The sequence below is a fragment of the Artemia sp. Qi Xiang Cuo genome, chromosome 7, assembly GCF_049724085.1.
Source record: "Artemia sp. Qi Xiang Cuo chromosome 7, ASM4972408v1, whole genome shotgun sequence".
Taxonomy (NCBI): Eukaryota; Metazoa; Arthropoda; class Branchiopoda; order Anostraca; family Artemiidae; genus Artemia; species Artemia sp. Qi Xiang Cuo.
The window spans coordinates 60,679,032-60,697,853 of record NC_142800.1 but is presented as its reverse complement, the minus strand read 5'-3'; the positions used below and the strand labels follow the sequence as shown (position 1 = coordinate 60,697,853).

The window sequence follows — 18,822 nt, the reverse complement described above, 5'->3', positions numbered from 1 at the left end:
TTAGTTTTTTTGGTTGGCAGTTAACAATATAAAATATACTGGTAAAATGAGCGATATATATATATATATATATATATATATATATATATATATATATATATATATATATATATATATATATATATATATATATATATATATATATATATAGTATATGTATATATATATATATATATATATATATATATATATATATATATATATATATATATATATATATATATATATATATATATATATATATATATATATATATATATATATATATATATATATATGTATAGATATATATATATATATATTAGAAGGGAAAAAAAGTAAAAAAGAGATAAATCGAAATAAAAATACGAAGAGAATACGTGTATCTTACTCAACATCAAACACCCTTCACAGAACAATCAAAATTAAGCAAAAACTAAAATCGAATAAAATCGTAACTAAGAAAACTGAAACTACAAACATGATAACTGTAAATTCAAAATGCGTAAAATACACTACAAACGAATAAATCGTATTTTTAGTGCAACACCAAGGCTTCGTGAGGAATTTCTATCTAAAAGTGATGACACAGCTTGACTGAAGAATTCTTACGTATGTGCAACAGTTAAATATAATTTAAAAGGAATGTTTGGGATGGATACTTCAGTAAGTCAAATGTAACTAGATTTATCCGAAAATTTGTGCATATTCCGTAATGATTTTGAAAAAAAAGACGCTAAACCTTGATTACTTCATTCCAGAATGCAAGACTTAAATTCAAAATTTTCCAAATAAAAGAATGTCATCAAAGGAGTTGATAGCCAAATGCACATTTTGTGGGAAGTGGGAAACAATGCATACGTGGAATATTAGGTAAGAAAGGAGTAAGATAAGATTAGGTAAGTAATTAAGACAGGGTAAGTAGCTAAGAAAGTAATTATGTAAGATAAGATAGAACCTCGAACTTATTTTGAAGTGGAATTTTCAACTTCTCTGTTGACTCAATTTGTGTACGAATCTATGGATTTAACATATTATAAAGATAAATAAAACTGGGGTGGTTGGAAAAGATAAGAAGCCATAGATGCAACGAAAATTCGGGTACCAATAGGGGTCAAAATCCAAATTATACAATAGTACGCTATGCGGCTGTTACTGGCATATCACCTATTCTTACTTAAATTCGAAGTATTCCGCTCAAAATCAAGGATAAGATGAAAGTACCATAGGGTACTTCTTCCTTTGCAAAGCATAAATATTTTAGATATTCCAAAAGTTTTTGTTTTACTTTACTTTCAATAAAAAGAGTTATTTTTAGACAAAAACACTTTAGTAAAAAAAAATATACCTTTGGTCAAAAAGGGATAACAGCTCTTTACAGCGTTATAACTTATTATACAACTAAGAAGGTCTTTTAACTTGAATGTTGGGTTGCCATTCAACACTATGTTTTTTATTTAGCCACTGAAGCATTTATAATAAAACTTTCAGGCTCTACTTCCAACAATTAAAATTACGTTTTCAAGACTTTGGACCCTAAAGCGGCCTATTCTTAAGTTCTACAGGATCGACTTCTCAAAACAAGGAAGAGATTAGACAGATTACTTACTTTAATAGCAATCAATCCCAAAAAGGGCAAGATAAATGACAAAATTAGGTAAAATAAAAGAAGAAAAACACAGTGTAATATGAGATTCGAGAAGAATGCTGAGGTGTGAGATTCAATAAGAATGCTGAGGTCAAAACATAAAAAGGGAATGGAATGGTAAAGACTTTGAAACACAAGTATTGTAAAAGTGGCAACAATGCTTTCACTAATATACTTTATTCGTTGAAAAAAATTGAAAATTAAAAGCAGATTTTCTTTGGACAAAACAGAGACCTTGTATCTCATGTCTAGTTTTGCTTCTAAAACAAGTTTCTTCGTATTTCCTTTAGCGTCGAGTGATCTTGGTTGTAATTCCTTTTGCTCATCCTTTTAAAGAAAATAACTTATGATAAACAATTTTCTTACATACTCATAAATAATATTTTTTTTTTTTTTTACCTTTACTCTCAATAAAGGAAGTTATAGCAACTAGTATTTTTCATTAGTAATTACGAAACCTGTATGTGAAGGTATTTTCTTTTTATTATAAAATGAGTTCTCGAAAATGCTGCCACTTTTAGAAGAAGAAAAACACAATTTTTAGAAGAAGAAAAGCAAAATAACAAAAGCTAAAACACTAAAATAAAAAGGCTTACAGATTCTTTGTTATACAATGACGATGATTTTTAATTATATGATCAATAATAGATGGATCAGCTAGTGTTGTGACATCTCCAAGCTCTTCTATTTGATCAGCAGCTATTTTTCTTAGAATTCGTCTCATAATTTTTCCAGATCTTGTTTTGGGAAGAGATGGACAAATCTAAAAGAAGTATTCATATTAATTTGCAAGCTGGTAAATTTACTGACACGTTGATAAAGAGATTCCAAAGAACCCAATGATATGTGAATCCTAGCTGAATTGCATTATTGAAAAATAAAAAAAAAACACCTTAATAACATAAAAATGAAATTTCCTATAGAAGCAAATATTGTGGGTCTTAAGATTACAAAAAATCACTGGTTAATTTTTCATAAAATTTGAAATAGAAAATTAAGATCAGTATTTTATAAGGTCTGCCTTCAGATAACTTGGAATCTAACTAAAGAGAATACAGGAACGATAAAAAGAAAAAAAACATGCCTCTTAAATTATTGATCGCTGATCGCTGTGGGGACATTTAGAGTATGGCAGGCAGTGAGTGTGAGACAGTGAAAATTTGACATTTAAATAATATCTATTACGTCAAATAGGCGGATGGAGTTCGTCCGGAATGAGGCAGACTATGTCTGCTGACCACGTGCCTCTGGATATGGGGTTTCTCCTAACTAAACGCTCCATGTTAATGGGCAGCCTCAACCTGATGAGGTGGGCGGAGCCCACCCCAGGGACTCTCAGTATCTAGGAAAGTCCTAGCTCTAATTAAATCCCAGGCCTAGGGTCGGTTGGGCCTGCAACCCTCCGCCCGAAAATTTTACCGCAACGAAAAACGATGATACTGCCTCGGATGACCTACCCCCCCCCCTTTACCTTCCACGCCCCCATCATGTCCCTGGACCGATTTCAGACCATCGAATGAATCTTATTGACCAAGATGGAATACGAATCGCCACCTGGAACGTACTCACACTCAACTTTCCTGGAGGAAAATCATTGCTTCCCCATGAGCTAAAACGCTTCAATGTAGCTGTGGTTGGTCTTACGGAAACCCGCCTTGTCGGAAGAGAGTCCGAGGTTATTGGTGATGGATATCACCTGATCTGGTCTGGTGACCCAAAAACCAAGACAAATGGTGTAGGCCTCGCGCTGAACACCAGAGCCAAGAGATGCCTTCTCTCCTATAAACAAATTTCAGACACAGTACTGATGGCTCAGCTCCAGCACAAGCATGGAAAGTGGACAATTATTGTAGCTATGCTCCCACCAATCCCAGTCCTGCGGAAGTGAAGGATCAGTAAAAGGAGACATAAAAAAAGGCGTGGATGTAGAGCAGGCTTTAAAGCCAGAAGGCGAAGACCCCTTGATTGTCTACGAATATCTATTATTATGACTGAGACACACTCGCGCACAAACAACCGGTGCCCTTCGACCTACCAGAACATTGTCTCGATTCGACTCACGGAGCTCCAACCTTTACTCCTTCCGGTAGCTGCTAGTTTACCTATCAACTATACCTATTGCCCACCACCAGTACTAAGACCTGAACCACCTTGTCTGAAGAGAGTAATGCCCAATGTGTTACTCTGTAACACCCGATCCATCTCTAACAAAATGGATGAACTTGAAACTGTCCTGCGTTAAAATAACATAGCTATGGCTGCAATTACCCAATGCTGGAATGTGACTGAACAAAATTGCTCAGTCGCTGGCTTCGCCACTAGATTTGTAACAAGAGAAGACAGAGGCATAAACCGCAACGGTGGAGGTATTGCTATTTTCTGCAGGAACGATATTCCCTATCGGTTCTTGGACAATCTACATGATTCAGACCATGAGGTTCTATGGATTTACACAAAGCCCAAGTCACTACCTCGCCATTTCCCTTGCAATATTTATTGGCAGTCTACTACCCTGAGCCTGCCAGAATTACTAAAGAAATGATTTTGCACCTCCAAAAAGGAGTAGACTATTGCCGCACCAAATTCAGTTATCCGGCCATCGCTGAGTGTGGCGATTTTAACCAAACTAACAAACAGTACTTGGCTCACAGCTTCGGACTTAAGCAATTTGTAAAATCTCCAGCCCATATAGCCGGTGGAACATTGGACCTGATCCTGACTAATTCCGACGAGTTTTACACCGACCCGGTCAGTTTGAGTGCAATAGGAAAATCTGATCACTTTACTGTTCTTTGGAAAGCAAAAGCTCCGACAAAAAGACCGAAACGAACACAATTTGTCGTGCTTCCCACCACTGAGTCAAATATTTGTTTTTTTAGACGCTGGATCGGCAAACATATTTTCCCAGAAATCATAAATGAGTAGAATCTTGACGAGAAGACTCAGCTTTTCAACTCCGTCTTGTACGAAAAATACAAGGAGCACTTTCCAACAAAAACAGTCTATAGATCGTATACTGACCGACCGTTGATCACACCTGAGATTAAAGCCCTTATCAAACAGCGGGGCTAGTCGCATGATGCTCGATTGCGCAACAAAGTCGTTGTTCTTTGTCGCACAGCCAGAAGAACTTAAGCATCTAACCATGTTGATCCTACCCTATTCAGTAACAGCAAAAAATGGCATGAGTCAGTGAAAAGGTTAACAGGCAAAACCCGTGATCCTCACCTAAAAATCATGAAAGAGGACGATACTTACGTAACAGCTACTGAGGTTAATGGTTATTTTACTGGTTTTTGCACCACTTACCCGAATTTCTCACAAGAGGAACTAGCTACAGTCCTTGACACTTGTGCACCTTGTGAAAAACGGCCGTCAGTTGAGCCCCATCAAGTGTGCACAGAACTACAGAAGCTCAACCTCGTAGTTCCTCATCTCCTGGAGAAATCCCAGTGCGTATTCTTCGTGAATTTGCGCCCTTCCTTGCTACTCCTCTCGCTAGTATCATCAACCTTTGCATAACACTCGGCAAATTTTCCAACCCCTGGAAAAATTCCTACATCAAAGTGATCCCTAAGATATCCCCGCCAAAGTCATGCGATGGCTTAAAGTCTATCTCGCTGACTCCCTGCATGATCAAGGTAACAGAGACCTCCGTTGCAAGACTGTTGATTAGTGATATAGAACCAAATATAGACCCTTTCCAGTACGGATGCCTCAGCAGCTCCAACCCGTCAGTGTACTTAATGCGTCTGTATGACGACATTCTATCGTGGCTCGAGAAAGGGAAAAGCCTCGTAGACTTGGCCGTCGCTGATTACAGAAAAGCCTTCGATCTCAACAAACACATTATCGCTTTCGATAACTTCAGTGAAATGGGCTCCAAAAGTAGCTTGCTGCGTCTACTCGTAAATTTTCTTTCCCAACGGGGGCTGTGCGTTTTCACTCTTAGTGAAGACAATTCAAACTCTGCATTCCTACAAATCACTTGCGGTGCCCCTCAGGGCACTAAGCTAGCCGGAATTACTTTCCTCGCTGTGATTAACTTCATCCTGCGTACTTTCAAGGACAGATATAAATTCGTTGATGATCTGTCATTCTTACTCAAATACCTACTAGAAGGCCAATCAGCGATCCCCCTTTTTGATCCTAGTCTACCCATGGTTTTTCAGAATGAATGCGAGTGAGCTAGCCTTGCCCTCAATGAGCAGAAGTGCAAGGTGTTGCGTTTCAACCCTCTTAAATCGGACTTTCAGGAGCCCCCTACCTTGTTTATAACAGTTGGCAGTGACAAAAATTATGGGAGTAATTTTCTCCCTTGACTGCAAATTCAACAGCCACGGAAGTGACCTTGTGCGAAAAGGGTATGCAGCACTGCAGTCACTGGTTACCATGAAGCGGTTCGGGTTCAGCGTGAATTCCATGAAGCTTGCCTACATGATTTATATCCTACCCATCATTGAATATGCGTGCCCAGTATGGGGCCCTAGTGTACAATTGAGTGCTGGGATGTGTCAAGATATCGAAGCTATCCAAATACGGGCTTGTAAGATTATGCTGGGTCAGGCCTTCACTACTTATGACAATACGCTTAAGGTTCTTGGCCTCGAGTCACTTTTTATCCGCCGTCAGAGACTTATTTGCCAGTTCGGCCATTTCCTGCTCCGTAGCAGCAAACACAGGACGATCCTGCTCTGCTAGCCCCCGTTACGTCCCTTACCCGGAGACAATACAAGCTCAACCCAGTGACATGCAGTACGACTCGCCACCAGCATTCCTTTGTCGCCCTTTTTTTACAGACATGGTCAACAAATCGTAAGAAAAGTAATATGGTTTTATTCATTTTTTGTTGTCGTATTTGTTATTTAACCTTGTCGTATTTGTAAAAACCATTGGTATTACTGCTTTTAGTGCTAATAAAGCATGTGTATGTCTATGTCTATGTTCTATGTGGAGGTCTCAGCGAATCTGTCTAGAGCCCCCCCCCCCCCCAATTGACATCGTCACTCTTCTGGGAGACCTTAACGCAACGGTAAATGACAGGGAGGGCGTGTGGAGAAGTGTTCTCGGCCCTGTGACTCCGGATCCACTGAATGACAACTGACAAAGACTCCTCCAGCTCTGAAATATGCATAATCTGGTCGTATCAAACACGCTCTTTCAGAGACGAGATATACACAAACACGCTTGATATAGTAACGACAGCCAGACAAAGAAGATGATCGATTATATTATGATCTCGGGTCGCTGGCGCTCGTCAATAACAAATTGACGGACTTATAGGTCGGCCGAGCTTGGAAACACAGACCATAGGATGGTAGTCGCCACACTGAGGCTACGCCTGAGAGCACAACGATAAGAAAGACGGCCTCCCATGCTCGATCTGAGTAGTCTGGCTACATCTGATATGCAACAGAAGCATGTTCTCGATATTTCTAACCGGTTAAGCTGCCTCCAAGTTCTGGACGACCCTGAAGTAGCATGGAAGTCTTTCAAAGATAATATACTCGATTCTGCTGGCAGTACCATTGGCCGCAGCAGACACAAGAATAAACCCTGGGTATCCCAGGAGACTCTGTCTGTGATCGAGCTAAGCAAAGCGGAAGGCCCGCTAAGCAAAGAATATGCCAGAGTAAAGACGACTCAATGGCCTGCGCAATAGCCTACTGCAGAGTGATAGGAAGACTTTTGTTGACAAGAAAGCCAGCGATCTTGAAGATGCTTCAAGGAAAGAAAACACCTGCTCCCTGTACAAACACCTCCGCGAGCTGACAGAAGGGAAGACTTCCACCGTCAGCCATGTTCTGTCTGCAGACGGAAGTATGCTGGATGACGATACAGGCCAAATCTCCACCTGGAGCAGTCATTTCTCAACGCTTCTGAACACCAAGGTAGTTGCTCATCCCAACCCAGATCTGATTCAAGCAGCCATGGCAACACCCGAGGCTACTTCCGACCTCATATCACAACCGTTTACCACCTCTGACATCCAAAATGCTATAAAACGGTTAAATATTAATCGAGCCCATGGCGTCTGTGGTATTTCTGCAGAACTCCTCAAGTATGGGGGTGTGGCGATGATTCTGTGGCTCCAGCTAATCTTCTCAGCTGTATGGACGACGGAAAGCATACCGAATGACTGGCGTGCTGGCATCATATTGCCATAAAATAAAATTCCAAAATAGGGATAAAATCCTTTTTAATAGACAGTGTATAATAAATTTCACAAAAATACCAGATATTTCGGTCACATATACAGTGACCGTCATCGGTAGTAAAACTAAACTAAAACAATTTAAAACAAAAGTTTATATACTAAATCAAATAAAACTACATACTGTTTAAATCTCTAATTCTTTTCAAAGCAAAGGCAGAAGCTAGCCTCTTTGACCTTCTTGGGTTCGGTTCATTAGCGTTCAATGATATAACAATTGGACAAAGGTTAACTACATTGGGTGAATTGAACTTTACTCTGTCAGATTTTAATAAATTATCATAGATAGAGTTCAGCCCATATTCACCTGTATCCCGATTTAAAGCAATATTCTTGAATAAGATTTTTTTTATTTCAAGCGTTTCATGAAAATTTTGCTTTAAACCCCGATCCCTAGAAATCAAAGAGACATTCTCGAACAAAATAAAATGATCTGGAAAATTAAAAATATGTTCTGAAAGGGCTGAAGTAAAATCTTCAGACTTACAATCTTGCTTTAAAGCCGAAGAAATAGAATCTTTATGTTGTAATAATCTCATTTCCAAACTCTGGTTAGTACGTCCCACATATGAGCTTCCGCAAGTACATGGGATCTAAAAACCCCACTTTGTTGCCCCAATGAAGTTAGATCCTTCCCAGAATTTAGAAAACTACCCAAAGTATTATTACTCTTTAAAGCTACCCTTAGACCATTACTCTGTCAAAATGTTTTAAGTTTTTCACTTAGCCCGGGTACATATGGTAAGGAACTAAAAACATCCTTCTTTCAAGTTGTCTCAAAGACTTCCTTAGAAATCTCTAGAAACCTTTTTCTTCTTTTTGAAAAAGTATGGTTAATTAACCATTCTGAATACATGTTGCTTATTAGTATTTTTCTTAGAAAAGACAAGTCCTCCTCGACAAATTTTGGAGAGCAAATACTAAAGATCCGGTCAGTTAAAGAGATGATCAAATCAATTTTTACTTGGCGAGCGTCACCGGGACTATAAGACAAAAGTCTATTGTTATTTTTCTTTTTTATATAAATTTTAAAATCCAGAATCTTTTGATTTTTCAAAAGAAGAACATTAAGAAAAGAAAGTTTCCCTTTCCCTTTCGCTCTAGCAGTACAATTTAAATCCCACCCCCCCCCCAAACAATTAAGATTTTACAAAAATCCTTTTAATTCCTCCTCCCCATACTCCCATAGTTAAATAATAACATCCATATACCAGCCCCAGAAATCAAGATTTTAAAAATATGAATCCAACGAAATTGTTACAATATTTTCCATACAAATATTAACTAATAATGTAGTTAAAGAGGCTCCCATAGGTAAACCATATACTTGTTCAAAATACTCTCCTGTGAATTGAAAAAAATAAGAGAACTTATTGCACAACCTTACTAAATACATAATTACAGAAACTTCCAAATCTGTTTTCCCACTAATCAAATCCAAATTTCTTAACAGCTTTCCTTCTAGAAGAGTTTCGGCTGCTTCTACATCAATATTTGTGTACATTGATACAAAGTCGAAGCTTGAAAGCAAAGAATTCGAAGAAATTTCAACTTTTTTCAGTTTTTCAACCAAATTCGAAGATTTCTTAATATAAGAAATTTGTGTAGACAAAAGTGGTTTACAGATTGACACTAACCATTTGCTCAAAACACTTTTTGGTGACCTTGTACTTGACACAATTGGTCGTAATGGTAGGTTAGGCTTATAAATTTAGGGAAGTCCATATAATTTAGGGCACAAGGAACTGCGTAGTAGGCATTTGTAATAAAGTTGCGGTGTAATTTTTCCTTCATCATTTAAACACTTTAATTCGTTCCTAAACTTGTTTGTAAAAGAGTCTGTTGGATTATACGATAGCTTCTTGTATGTTTTTTCATCATTTAGTAAACTTCTTAATTTTGATTCGTAGTCCTCACTATTCATCACAACTAAAGTGTTACTCTTATCTGATTTTTTAATGTAAATTGTAATTATCTACGTCATATTGCCGCTCTGGAAACGTAAGGGCAGCCGTCAAAACTGCTCCAACTATCGTGGGATCACGCTTCTCTCCGTTCCTGGTAAACTCTTCACCATGTCAATCCTGGACAGGTGTTCCACCTTTTTTCGTAGAAAGAGAAGAGTTCAACAAGCCGGATTCATGCCCGGAAGGTCGACGATGGAGCAAATTTTCACTATGCGCCAGTTGATCGAGAAGACGCGAGAGTTCCACCGAAAAGCGTACACCGCATTCGTGGACTTTAAGGCTGCCTTCAATTCTATTGATCGCCGTTCACTTTGGCTGATACTAAGAACTACGGGTCTACCCAAGAAATATTGCTCATTTTTTTGAAAGCTGTAAGAGGATACGGAAAGCTGCATGCAAGTCAATGGAAGACGCACTCCCACATTCTCGGTGAAGATTAGCGTCCGGCAAGGTTGCGCCACCACTCCCAAGCTCTTCAACTGCGTCATAGACCATGTTATGACCAGCATGACAAATTGCCTTCAGTTTGGAGACCGGCTACTCTCTGATGCTGACTTTGCCAACAACATAGCGCTAGTTGCGAACACCGTTGGAAAGGTCACCAAAGCTCTCCAGGCGCTCTCAGAAGAAGCCTCGAAAGTTAGACAGAGGATCAACTGGCAGAAAACCAAAGTTATGCTCCTTGAGCCCCCCCCCCCCAAGTCCCGTTCTACTGTAAAGGAAGTCAACATCGGAAGCAACCGAGTAGATGTAGTTGAAGACTTTCCTTACCTGGGATCTATTCTGTCGAATAATGGCTTGATCACAAAAGAGCTTACATCTCGAATAGCCAAAGCGTCGGCACTTGTTGGGAGGCTTAGCAGCATCTGGCGAAAGCCAAACATAAGCAGCTTTACCAAAATGCGCATTTACAATGCGTCAGTCAGCACCTTGCTGCTGTATGGAGCGGAGACGTGGCCAGCTGCAAAATCTATCCTCAGCGCCGTCGATTTCGCACAGACGAAACATCTCCGAAGAATCGAAGGACTTCACTGGACTGACTTCGTTACCAACCAGACTCTCCTGTCACGTACCGCTCTAACTCCTTTCTCGATGCAGCTCGCCTAGCGTACTGTTCAGTGGTACGGCCACCTCCTTCACATGTCAAGAGATGCCCCAGCACGGGTCGCATTCAACTTCGACCCCACCCTACAGGGATGGAAGCGACCCAGAGGACGCCCCCCCCCCACTCGGTGCAAAGACAAAGCCGACTCACCCAAGCCCACATCCCGGCGGAAGAAGCTGCGAGCATGGCAAGCGATAGGTCAACCTGGAGGCACCTAGTCTCATCGTTCTCTACGCCAAACCCTCGGCAGGAACCTTAAGTCAAGTAAGTCAAAGTCAAATAAATATAAGCATACAAGGTAAGATTGGGAGGTTCTAAGACTGGGAGAGTAATTTATAAATGGCAGTATTTATAAGGCATTGCGAAGAATTTTTTTCAAAATGAACACACCGAGTCCGACGGTTTTTCAACTTATGTATGATCTGCAAACACTACTAAAAATTGTTATCCGTTTGGATACGAAGAACTGTTTACGTAATTGCTTGGACGTCGTCAATTGAGACAAATCTCTTTCCTACACGAGATTAAACATAAAAAAAGAAAAGAGTTTATTCAAATGAAAGTGAAGAGCGAAATTAAAGCTTAAAACGAATAGAAATTATTCTGAGTGGGAAGAGGCTTCCCTTTCATAAACTTCAGCTCTTTACGCTGGAGTCTTAATTCAAGGAATCTTGTTGAAAATTGTACTATCAGTTTCAGCGTAACAGGGAACCCCACTGTAGAATTTTCATGCTCCCATCTTTACAATGTTGAATTTTGTGTTTTTTGCCAGGAGAAAGATCAGGGATACACGTTTAGTTGTTTTTTGCTTTGTTCTTCCCAGGGGTGATCTTACAGATCCAATGGTCCAACAAGATTAGAAGAGTACTAATTTAAACGGAAATTAAAAGCTCTAGTGCTCTCTTTACAAGTGACTAAAAAAATTGGAGGGCAACTAGCCCACCTCCCCCTTTTTTCACAAAGTCGTCCGATCAAAATTTTGAGATAGCCATTTGCTTAGGATAGTTGAAAGTCCAATAACTATGTTTTTCGGGATGACATGAACTCCAGGGCCGTTTAACTAGAATCAAAACCTTTTTTTTTTTAATTACTAGGAACATACGGCATGAAGAGCGGGGTATAGAGGAGGCGGAAGCCCCCCTCATATACAAAACAATTTATGTTTGTTTTAAGTTTTAATGTGCTCCTTACATTCATTAAAAATAAAAATATTTAATTGCTTTAAGAATGTGATTAGAGCTATCGCCCCTCAAATTCGATTCATTACAGATGAACAAAGCATAAAGTGTTCAGTATGAGCGCTGCGAGAGCAAATTTTTTTTCTCTTTAATACCTAGTATCCCCTAAACTTTTCTTTGTACGAGACCCTTGTCATCAGTCAGACTAAGAGATTGTTTTTAAGTTTTATGAGTGTAACATATTACCTATTATTATTTTAAAACTGAAAGACTGGTTTCCTTATTTTTATTTGTAAATATCCCCCGCATGGATATTTTTTACGAGTATTTACAGCTACTGAGGCTTTCCAAAATATCTCTCAAGGACTCCAACCCTTGTTTACAGCATAGTATATACCTCCCAGGGACACACATACCCCATGTTTATTATTTTCAAAATATATCCTGGATTGTTGTTTACCACCTCAAAATCTGTATATTAATCTTTCCCCTTACATTTGCAAAAACAGCTTAACTTGAAAACTTGATACGCCGTCAAAACAGCGTGTCAAAAATAAAAATGAAGAGCAAAGACACACACAGTTAAATGACATGCAACACCGAGCATGTGAGTAAGTTAAAAATGAAAATGAAGAACAAAGATATATATATATATATATATATATATATATATATATATATATATATATATATATATATATATATATATATATATATATATATATATATATATATATATATATATATATATATATATATATATATATATATATATATATATATGTATAGATATGTATATATATATATGTATATATGTATATATATATATATATATATATATATATATATATATATATATATATATATATATATATATATATATATATATATATATATATATATATATATATATATATATATATATATATATATATATATATATATATATATATATATATATATATATATATATATATATATATATATATATATATATATATATATATATATATATATATATATATATATATACATATATGTAAATACAAATGAATGTGCATTATCAGTTTAATATACATATAATGATATTTAGTAATCAAATGTTAATATTATTTGATTTATTAAATTTTTAAGTTAAAAAAAAGTAAAAACATTTATATTTTTTTCAGTAAAGTGCAAATTATGTTCTGGCCTTGGGAAGGCATAGGGGTTTTGAGCCCTACACATGTTAATTTCTAATTGTTTTGATTTTGACTTGGTTATTTATTGTAATTTCTGTTCGTTTTGGGTTTTATTTATTTATCGATGCTGATTTGTGGTAGTTTCACGCTTGGTAGATAATTTGATTTTAATTTTGCTCATTTTTGGTATAATGGAGTTCTTTACTTTTCTTTGAAAAGCTTATTTTGTGGAAAAGGTTTTTTTAATTAATATATATGTATATAGTAACAGGAGCACTATATATAATGCACTCGGCACGCGGTTCCGGCAATCGGCATGCGACAGGCTTCTATATATAGATTCTCACTGTCAATTGCCTTCTAAACTCAGACAATTCGAGCCTTTTCTTGATGTCATGACGTCCAAATGCCAAATGGACCTTAAATTAGAAGTGGTGCCTTTGTAAAATTACATTTTTTTTTTGTTGGACCTTAAACTTTCGCCTCGGCTTGTCTTTTGTCATTATGAAAGACATATCGCCGAACCATTGTTTCTTTTAATTGCTCAGGTGATAGGACAAAAACTTCTTCTCTTGCCTTTGCTTTTCTTTTGTCATTATGAAAGACACATCGCCGAATCTATGTTTATTTTAATTGTTCAGATGGTGGGACAAACACTTCTTTTCTTCCAACGATTTATCTAGTCCAAATTTTTGATTTTTAAAGTTATGATAGGGATTGATGACCTTATCCATGTTAAAATTCAAAACTCAAGTTTTTTCTCGGCTTATCTTTCGTCATTATGAAATACATATCGCTGAACCTTTGCTTTTTCTTTTTTTTACAAAGGTACGGTAGGCCTTGATGACCTTATCCATGTTCAAATCCCAAACCCGATCATCATCGCTATCATTTTCGACTTCGATAAGTTCAAATTCTTGCTGCCCTTGTGTATTTTCACTAACCTACACACAAGCTCAATGACAGGTGTCTTCTAACCACATGCATCTTTGTTCTTAATTTTAATTTTCGACCCGCTCATATGTTCACTCCTGCATGTCTTCTAGCTGCGTGTGTATTTGCTCTTCATTTTCATTTTTGGCTTGCCCACATGCTCGGTGTCACATGTCTTCTAACTGTGTGTATGTCTTTGCTCTTCATTTTTATTTCTGACACGCCGTCACTTTTCTTCTAAAAGTGTGGGTCTTTGCTCTTTATTTTCATTTGTACTCGTTCACTTGCTTGGTGTCGTATGTCTTCTAACCGCGTGTGTCTTTGCTCTTGCACTTTTCAGTTTGTTTGGTTTGTTTTACCTGACCTTATCCATGTCAAAAACACAAACCAAATATTCATTATTGTTATTTTCAATTTGTTTATTTCGATTTACCTCAACTTGTCTTTCGTCATTATAAAATACATATCGCCGAACCTTTTTTTTTCTTTTAACAAAGGTATGGTAGGCAGTGATGGTTGATTTTCCATTGACTCGCTCACATGTTCGGTGTCGCATGTCATCTAACCGCGTGTGTATTTGCTCTTTATTTTCATTTTTGACTTGCCTACATGTTCGGTGTCGCATGTCTTTTAACTGTGCGTGTGTCTTTGCTCTTCATTTTTATTTTTGAAACGCTCACTTGCTTGGTGTCGTATGTCTTCTAACCGCGTGTGTCTTTGCTCTTGCACTTTTCAATTTGTTTGGTTTGTTTTAACTGACCTTATCCATGTCAAAAACGCAACCCTAATAATCATCGCTATCATTTCCAATTTGTTTGGTTTGTTTTACCTCGGGTTGTCTTTCGTCATTATAAAATACATATCGCCGAACCTTTTTTTTTCTTTTAACAAAGGTATGGCATTGATGAGCTTATGCATGTAAAAATCGCACACCCAATCATTATCACTATCATTATCAATTTTGACACGTTTTGATTCTCAATATTCAGGTTGATTTTCATTGACTCGCTGATATATTTGGTGTCGCATGTCCTCTAACCGCGCGTGTCTTTGCTTTTCGTTTTCATTTTTTACTTGCTCACATGCTCGGTTCGCATGTCTTCTAACCACGTGTCTTTGCTTTTCATTTTCATTTTTGACACACCGCCGCTGGTCTTCTAACTACATGTGTATTTGATCTTCATTTTCATCTTTGACTCGGTCACATGCTCTGTGTCGAAATGTCTTCTAACTGCGTTTTTCTTTGCTCTTCATTTTCATTTTTGATTCACTCACTTGCTCGGTGTTGCATGTCTTATAACCGCTTGTGTCTTTGATCTTCATTTCATATTTGACAAGCTCTAATTGATGTGTTCGCATGTCTTCTAACCGTCCGTATCTTTGCTATTAATTTTAGTTTTTGACGCGTTTTTGGATTTCGATTACTTCAGACAGTTTAGCAATGGCTTTTTTTTTAGCTGCCCGTATTGGTGTTGTCGCAATTGAAGGTCCAGGTTGTCGATTTTTGCATCTTATTACTTTTGATCCTTCAGATGTCGGTTAGTAGAATGGCCATAATAACTCCGAACAGGGCTCCTTATATGGGCATAGAATACTGACAGGGCTCCATATATGGGCATAGAGTCATTAGGGAGAACACGTGGTTAATGAGGTCAATGACCTAAATTGATTGCGTAATCAAAGTGTGTCAACAACAACAACATCGACCTTGACATTCGCTGAGAGCGTGCACTTACAACAACAACAACGTCAACCTTGGAACACCTGTGCTGTCGACCTCAATTCACCTATCGTGAATCAATAATTCCCCTTAGAAACAACAAATTAATTCCCCTTTCTTGACAGATCAATCAACCAATGACATCATCTGTCAGACTTTAAAAATTTTCGCCTAGAAACGATTCTCCAGGAATAGATCCAATTCATTAATGTCATTGCCTCGGAAACAACTCTTTTGGTCGAACTCCAAAGGATATTAATAGCCAAAGGCCATGGAAACAATTCTCCAAGAAACATCTTAGCGATGAATTGTTTTAGCGCGGGAATCAGGTTTCTTATTAATTTGAAATGCATTAGCGCAGAGATGCCAAAAACAAAAGGAACACGCTGAAATTACGTTTAGGGATTATTTGGGCTAAACTGTTTTAGACAGGTTATTGAAATATTTCGGCGAAATAGTTAGAGACATTTTAAAAGATGATTTTTGAAGAGATTTTAGAAGAGAATTTAATGGTGAAACTCTGTGGTCGTTATAATACACAAGTTTCATTTGAACAGTGTTGTGAGGTCCTCTAACCCAACCCCAAAGGGTTCCAATCCTCCTACCCCAACCCCAAAGGGTTTCGCTCCCCCCCCCCCACCCCAAAGGAAGCCCCCGATCCCCAAAGGACCCCCAAGCTCCCAAAGAGCCCCAGCCCCCCAAACGCCCTCCTCAGACCCTCAAAGGCCCTCCTCTGGTCCTCAAAGGGCCCCCGGACGCCCAAAGGGCCCCCCGGACCCCAAAGGCCCTCCCCCGGTCCTTAAAGGTCTCCCGGGCCCGAGAAGTGCCGCGGGGCCGGAATGCGCCGCATGGGGATCCGCCGCAGGGGGATGCACCGCGGGTCGGGTGAAGCGCCGCAGGGATGCGCCGCAGGAATGCGCCACAGGGGATGCGCCACAGGGATGCGCCGCAGGGGATGCGCCGCACGGATGCGCCACAGGGGATGCGCCGCAGGGATGTGCCGCAGGAATGCGCCGCAGGGGATGTGCCTTAGGGATGCGCCGCAGGGATGCGCCGCAGGGGATGCGCCGTAGGGGATGCGCCGCAGGGATGCGCCGCAGGGATGCGCCGCAGGAATGCGCCGCTTTTTTTTGTTAGAGTTCTAGTTTACTTTGCTTTTTATTTTCTCTGGAGAAATTAGAATTGAATTATGTTCTTTGGTAAAATTCAGAAGAGAACTTGAATATTCACGATTAGAGTATAACTTTTCCTATCTTCAATGAAAAATTTGGAACAGAACTTTAAATTTTTTCATCTGTATGTGAAAAGTCAGAACTGAATTTAAGAAAATTTAGAATTAAAGTGAAACTTTTCATCTTCACGGAAAATAATCACACTCATAGTATAAATTTTCCTATCCTCTACGGAAAAATTTAGAGCTGAACTTTAAATTTTTTCATCTCTTTGAGAAAGGACAGAATTGAATTTAAAAAAATTTAGAATTAGAGTGAAAATTTTTTTGTTCAATGGAAATAGTCTATGGAAGCTTTTTTTTTTCTCTAGAGAAATTAAAATTTAATTATATTCTTTTCTAAAACTAAGATGAGAACTTGAACTTTTCTATCTTCTAAGAAAAATTTGGAACAGTATTTTTAATTTTTTCATATCTTTGAGAAAAATCTGAACGGAAGTGTAAAATTTTATATTATTTTAGGAAAATAGAATTGATCCATAACATAGTTCATTTTCATTGAGAAAATTCAGAATTTAAGTTGAACTTTTCTTCTTCTGGGAAAATATTTGGAACATAAGTTTAATTTTTTTCATCTCTTTGAGAAAGGTCGGAATTGAATTTAATAAAATTTAAAATTAAAGTGAAACTTTTTATCTTCATTGAAAATAATCAGAATCATAGTATAACTTTTCCTATCTTCTACTGAAAAATTTAGAAGTGAACTTTAAATTTTTCATGTCTTGGTGAACTTAAAACTGAAGTGGAAGCTTTTTATTTTCTCTGGAGGAATTAGAATTGAATTATATTCTTTAGTAAAATTCAGAAGAGAACCTGAACTTTTCTATCTTCTATGAAAAATTTAGAACAGTATTTTAAATTTTTTCATCTCTTTGAGAAAAATCTGAATTGAAGTGGAAATTTTTATATTATTTTAGGAAAATAGAATTGATATGGGTACACACACAAAAACTCACACACACACACAAAAGCTTACACACACACACACAAAAACTTACGCACACAAAAAAACTTACACACACACAAAAACTTACACACACAAAAAAACTTACACACACACAAAAACTTACACACACACAAAAACTTACACACACACAAAAACTTACACACACACACAAAAAATAACACACACACACAAAAAATAACACACACAAAAAAACTAAAACACACAAACAAAATTACACACACAAAAGAAACTTACACACACAAAAAAACTTACACACACACAAAAACTAACACACAAACAAAAAATAAAACACACAAAAAAAAATGACACACCCACACAAAAACTTACACACAAAAAAAAACTTACACACACACAAAGGCTTACACACACACAAAAACTTACACACACACATAAACTTACACATACACCCAAAATCTTACACAAAAACACACAAAAACTTACACACACACAAAAACTTACAAACAAAAAAAAAATTACAAACACATAAAAAATTCTACACACACACAATAAATTAAACACACACAGAAACTTCCACACACGCATAAAGTAAAAAACAAAAAAAAACTTACACACACAAACACATACACACACAAACAAAACTTACAAAAAAATAAAAACTTACAAATACAACAAAAGCTTACACACACAAAAACATACACACACACACAAAAAATTACACACACACAAAAATACATAAAA

At 37.4% G+C, this 18,822-nt stretch overlaps 1 protein-coding gene across 2 annotated transcripts in view; it reads right to left on the bottom strand.

Moving 5' to 3' along the window:
* Positions 1-333: 333 nt before the first annotated feature.
* Positions 334-18,822, bottom strand: part of LOC148950517 (acetyl-coenzyme A synthetase 2-like, mitochondrial) — a 417,833-nt gene continuing 399,344 nt past the window's right edge. For both annotated transcript variants that reach the window (XM_089092452.1, XM_089092453.1), the window contains exon 12: positions 334-2,390. In XM_089092452.1, coding sequence (XP_088948578.1) covers positions 2,220-2,390 — 171 coding nt within the window. In that variant the 3' untranslated portion in view covers positions 334-2,219. The remainder of the gene's footprint in view (positions 2,391-18,822) is intronic.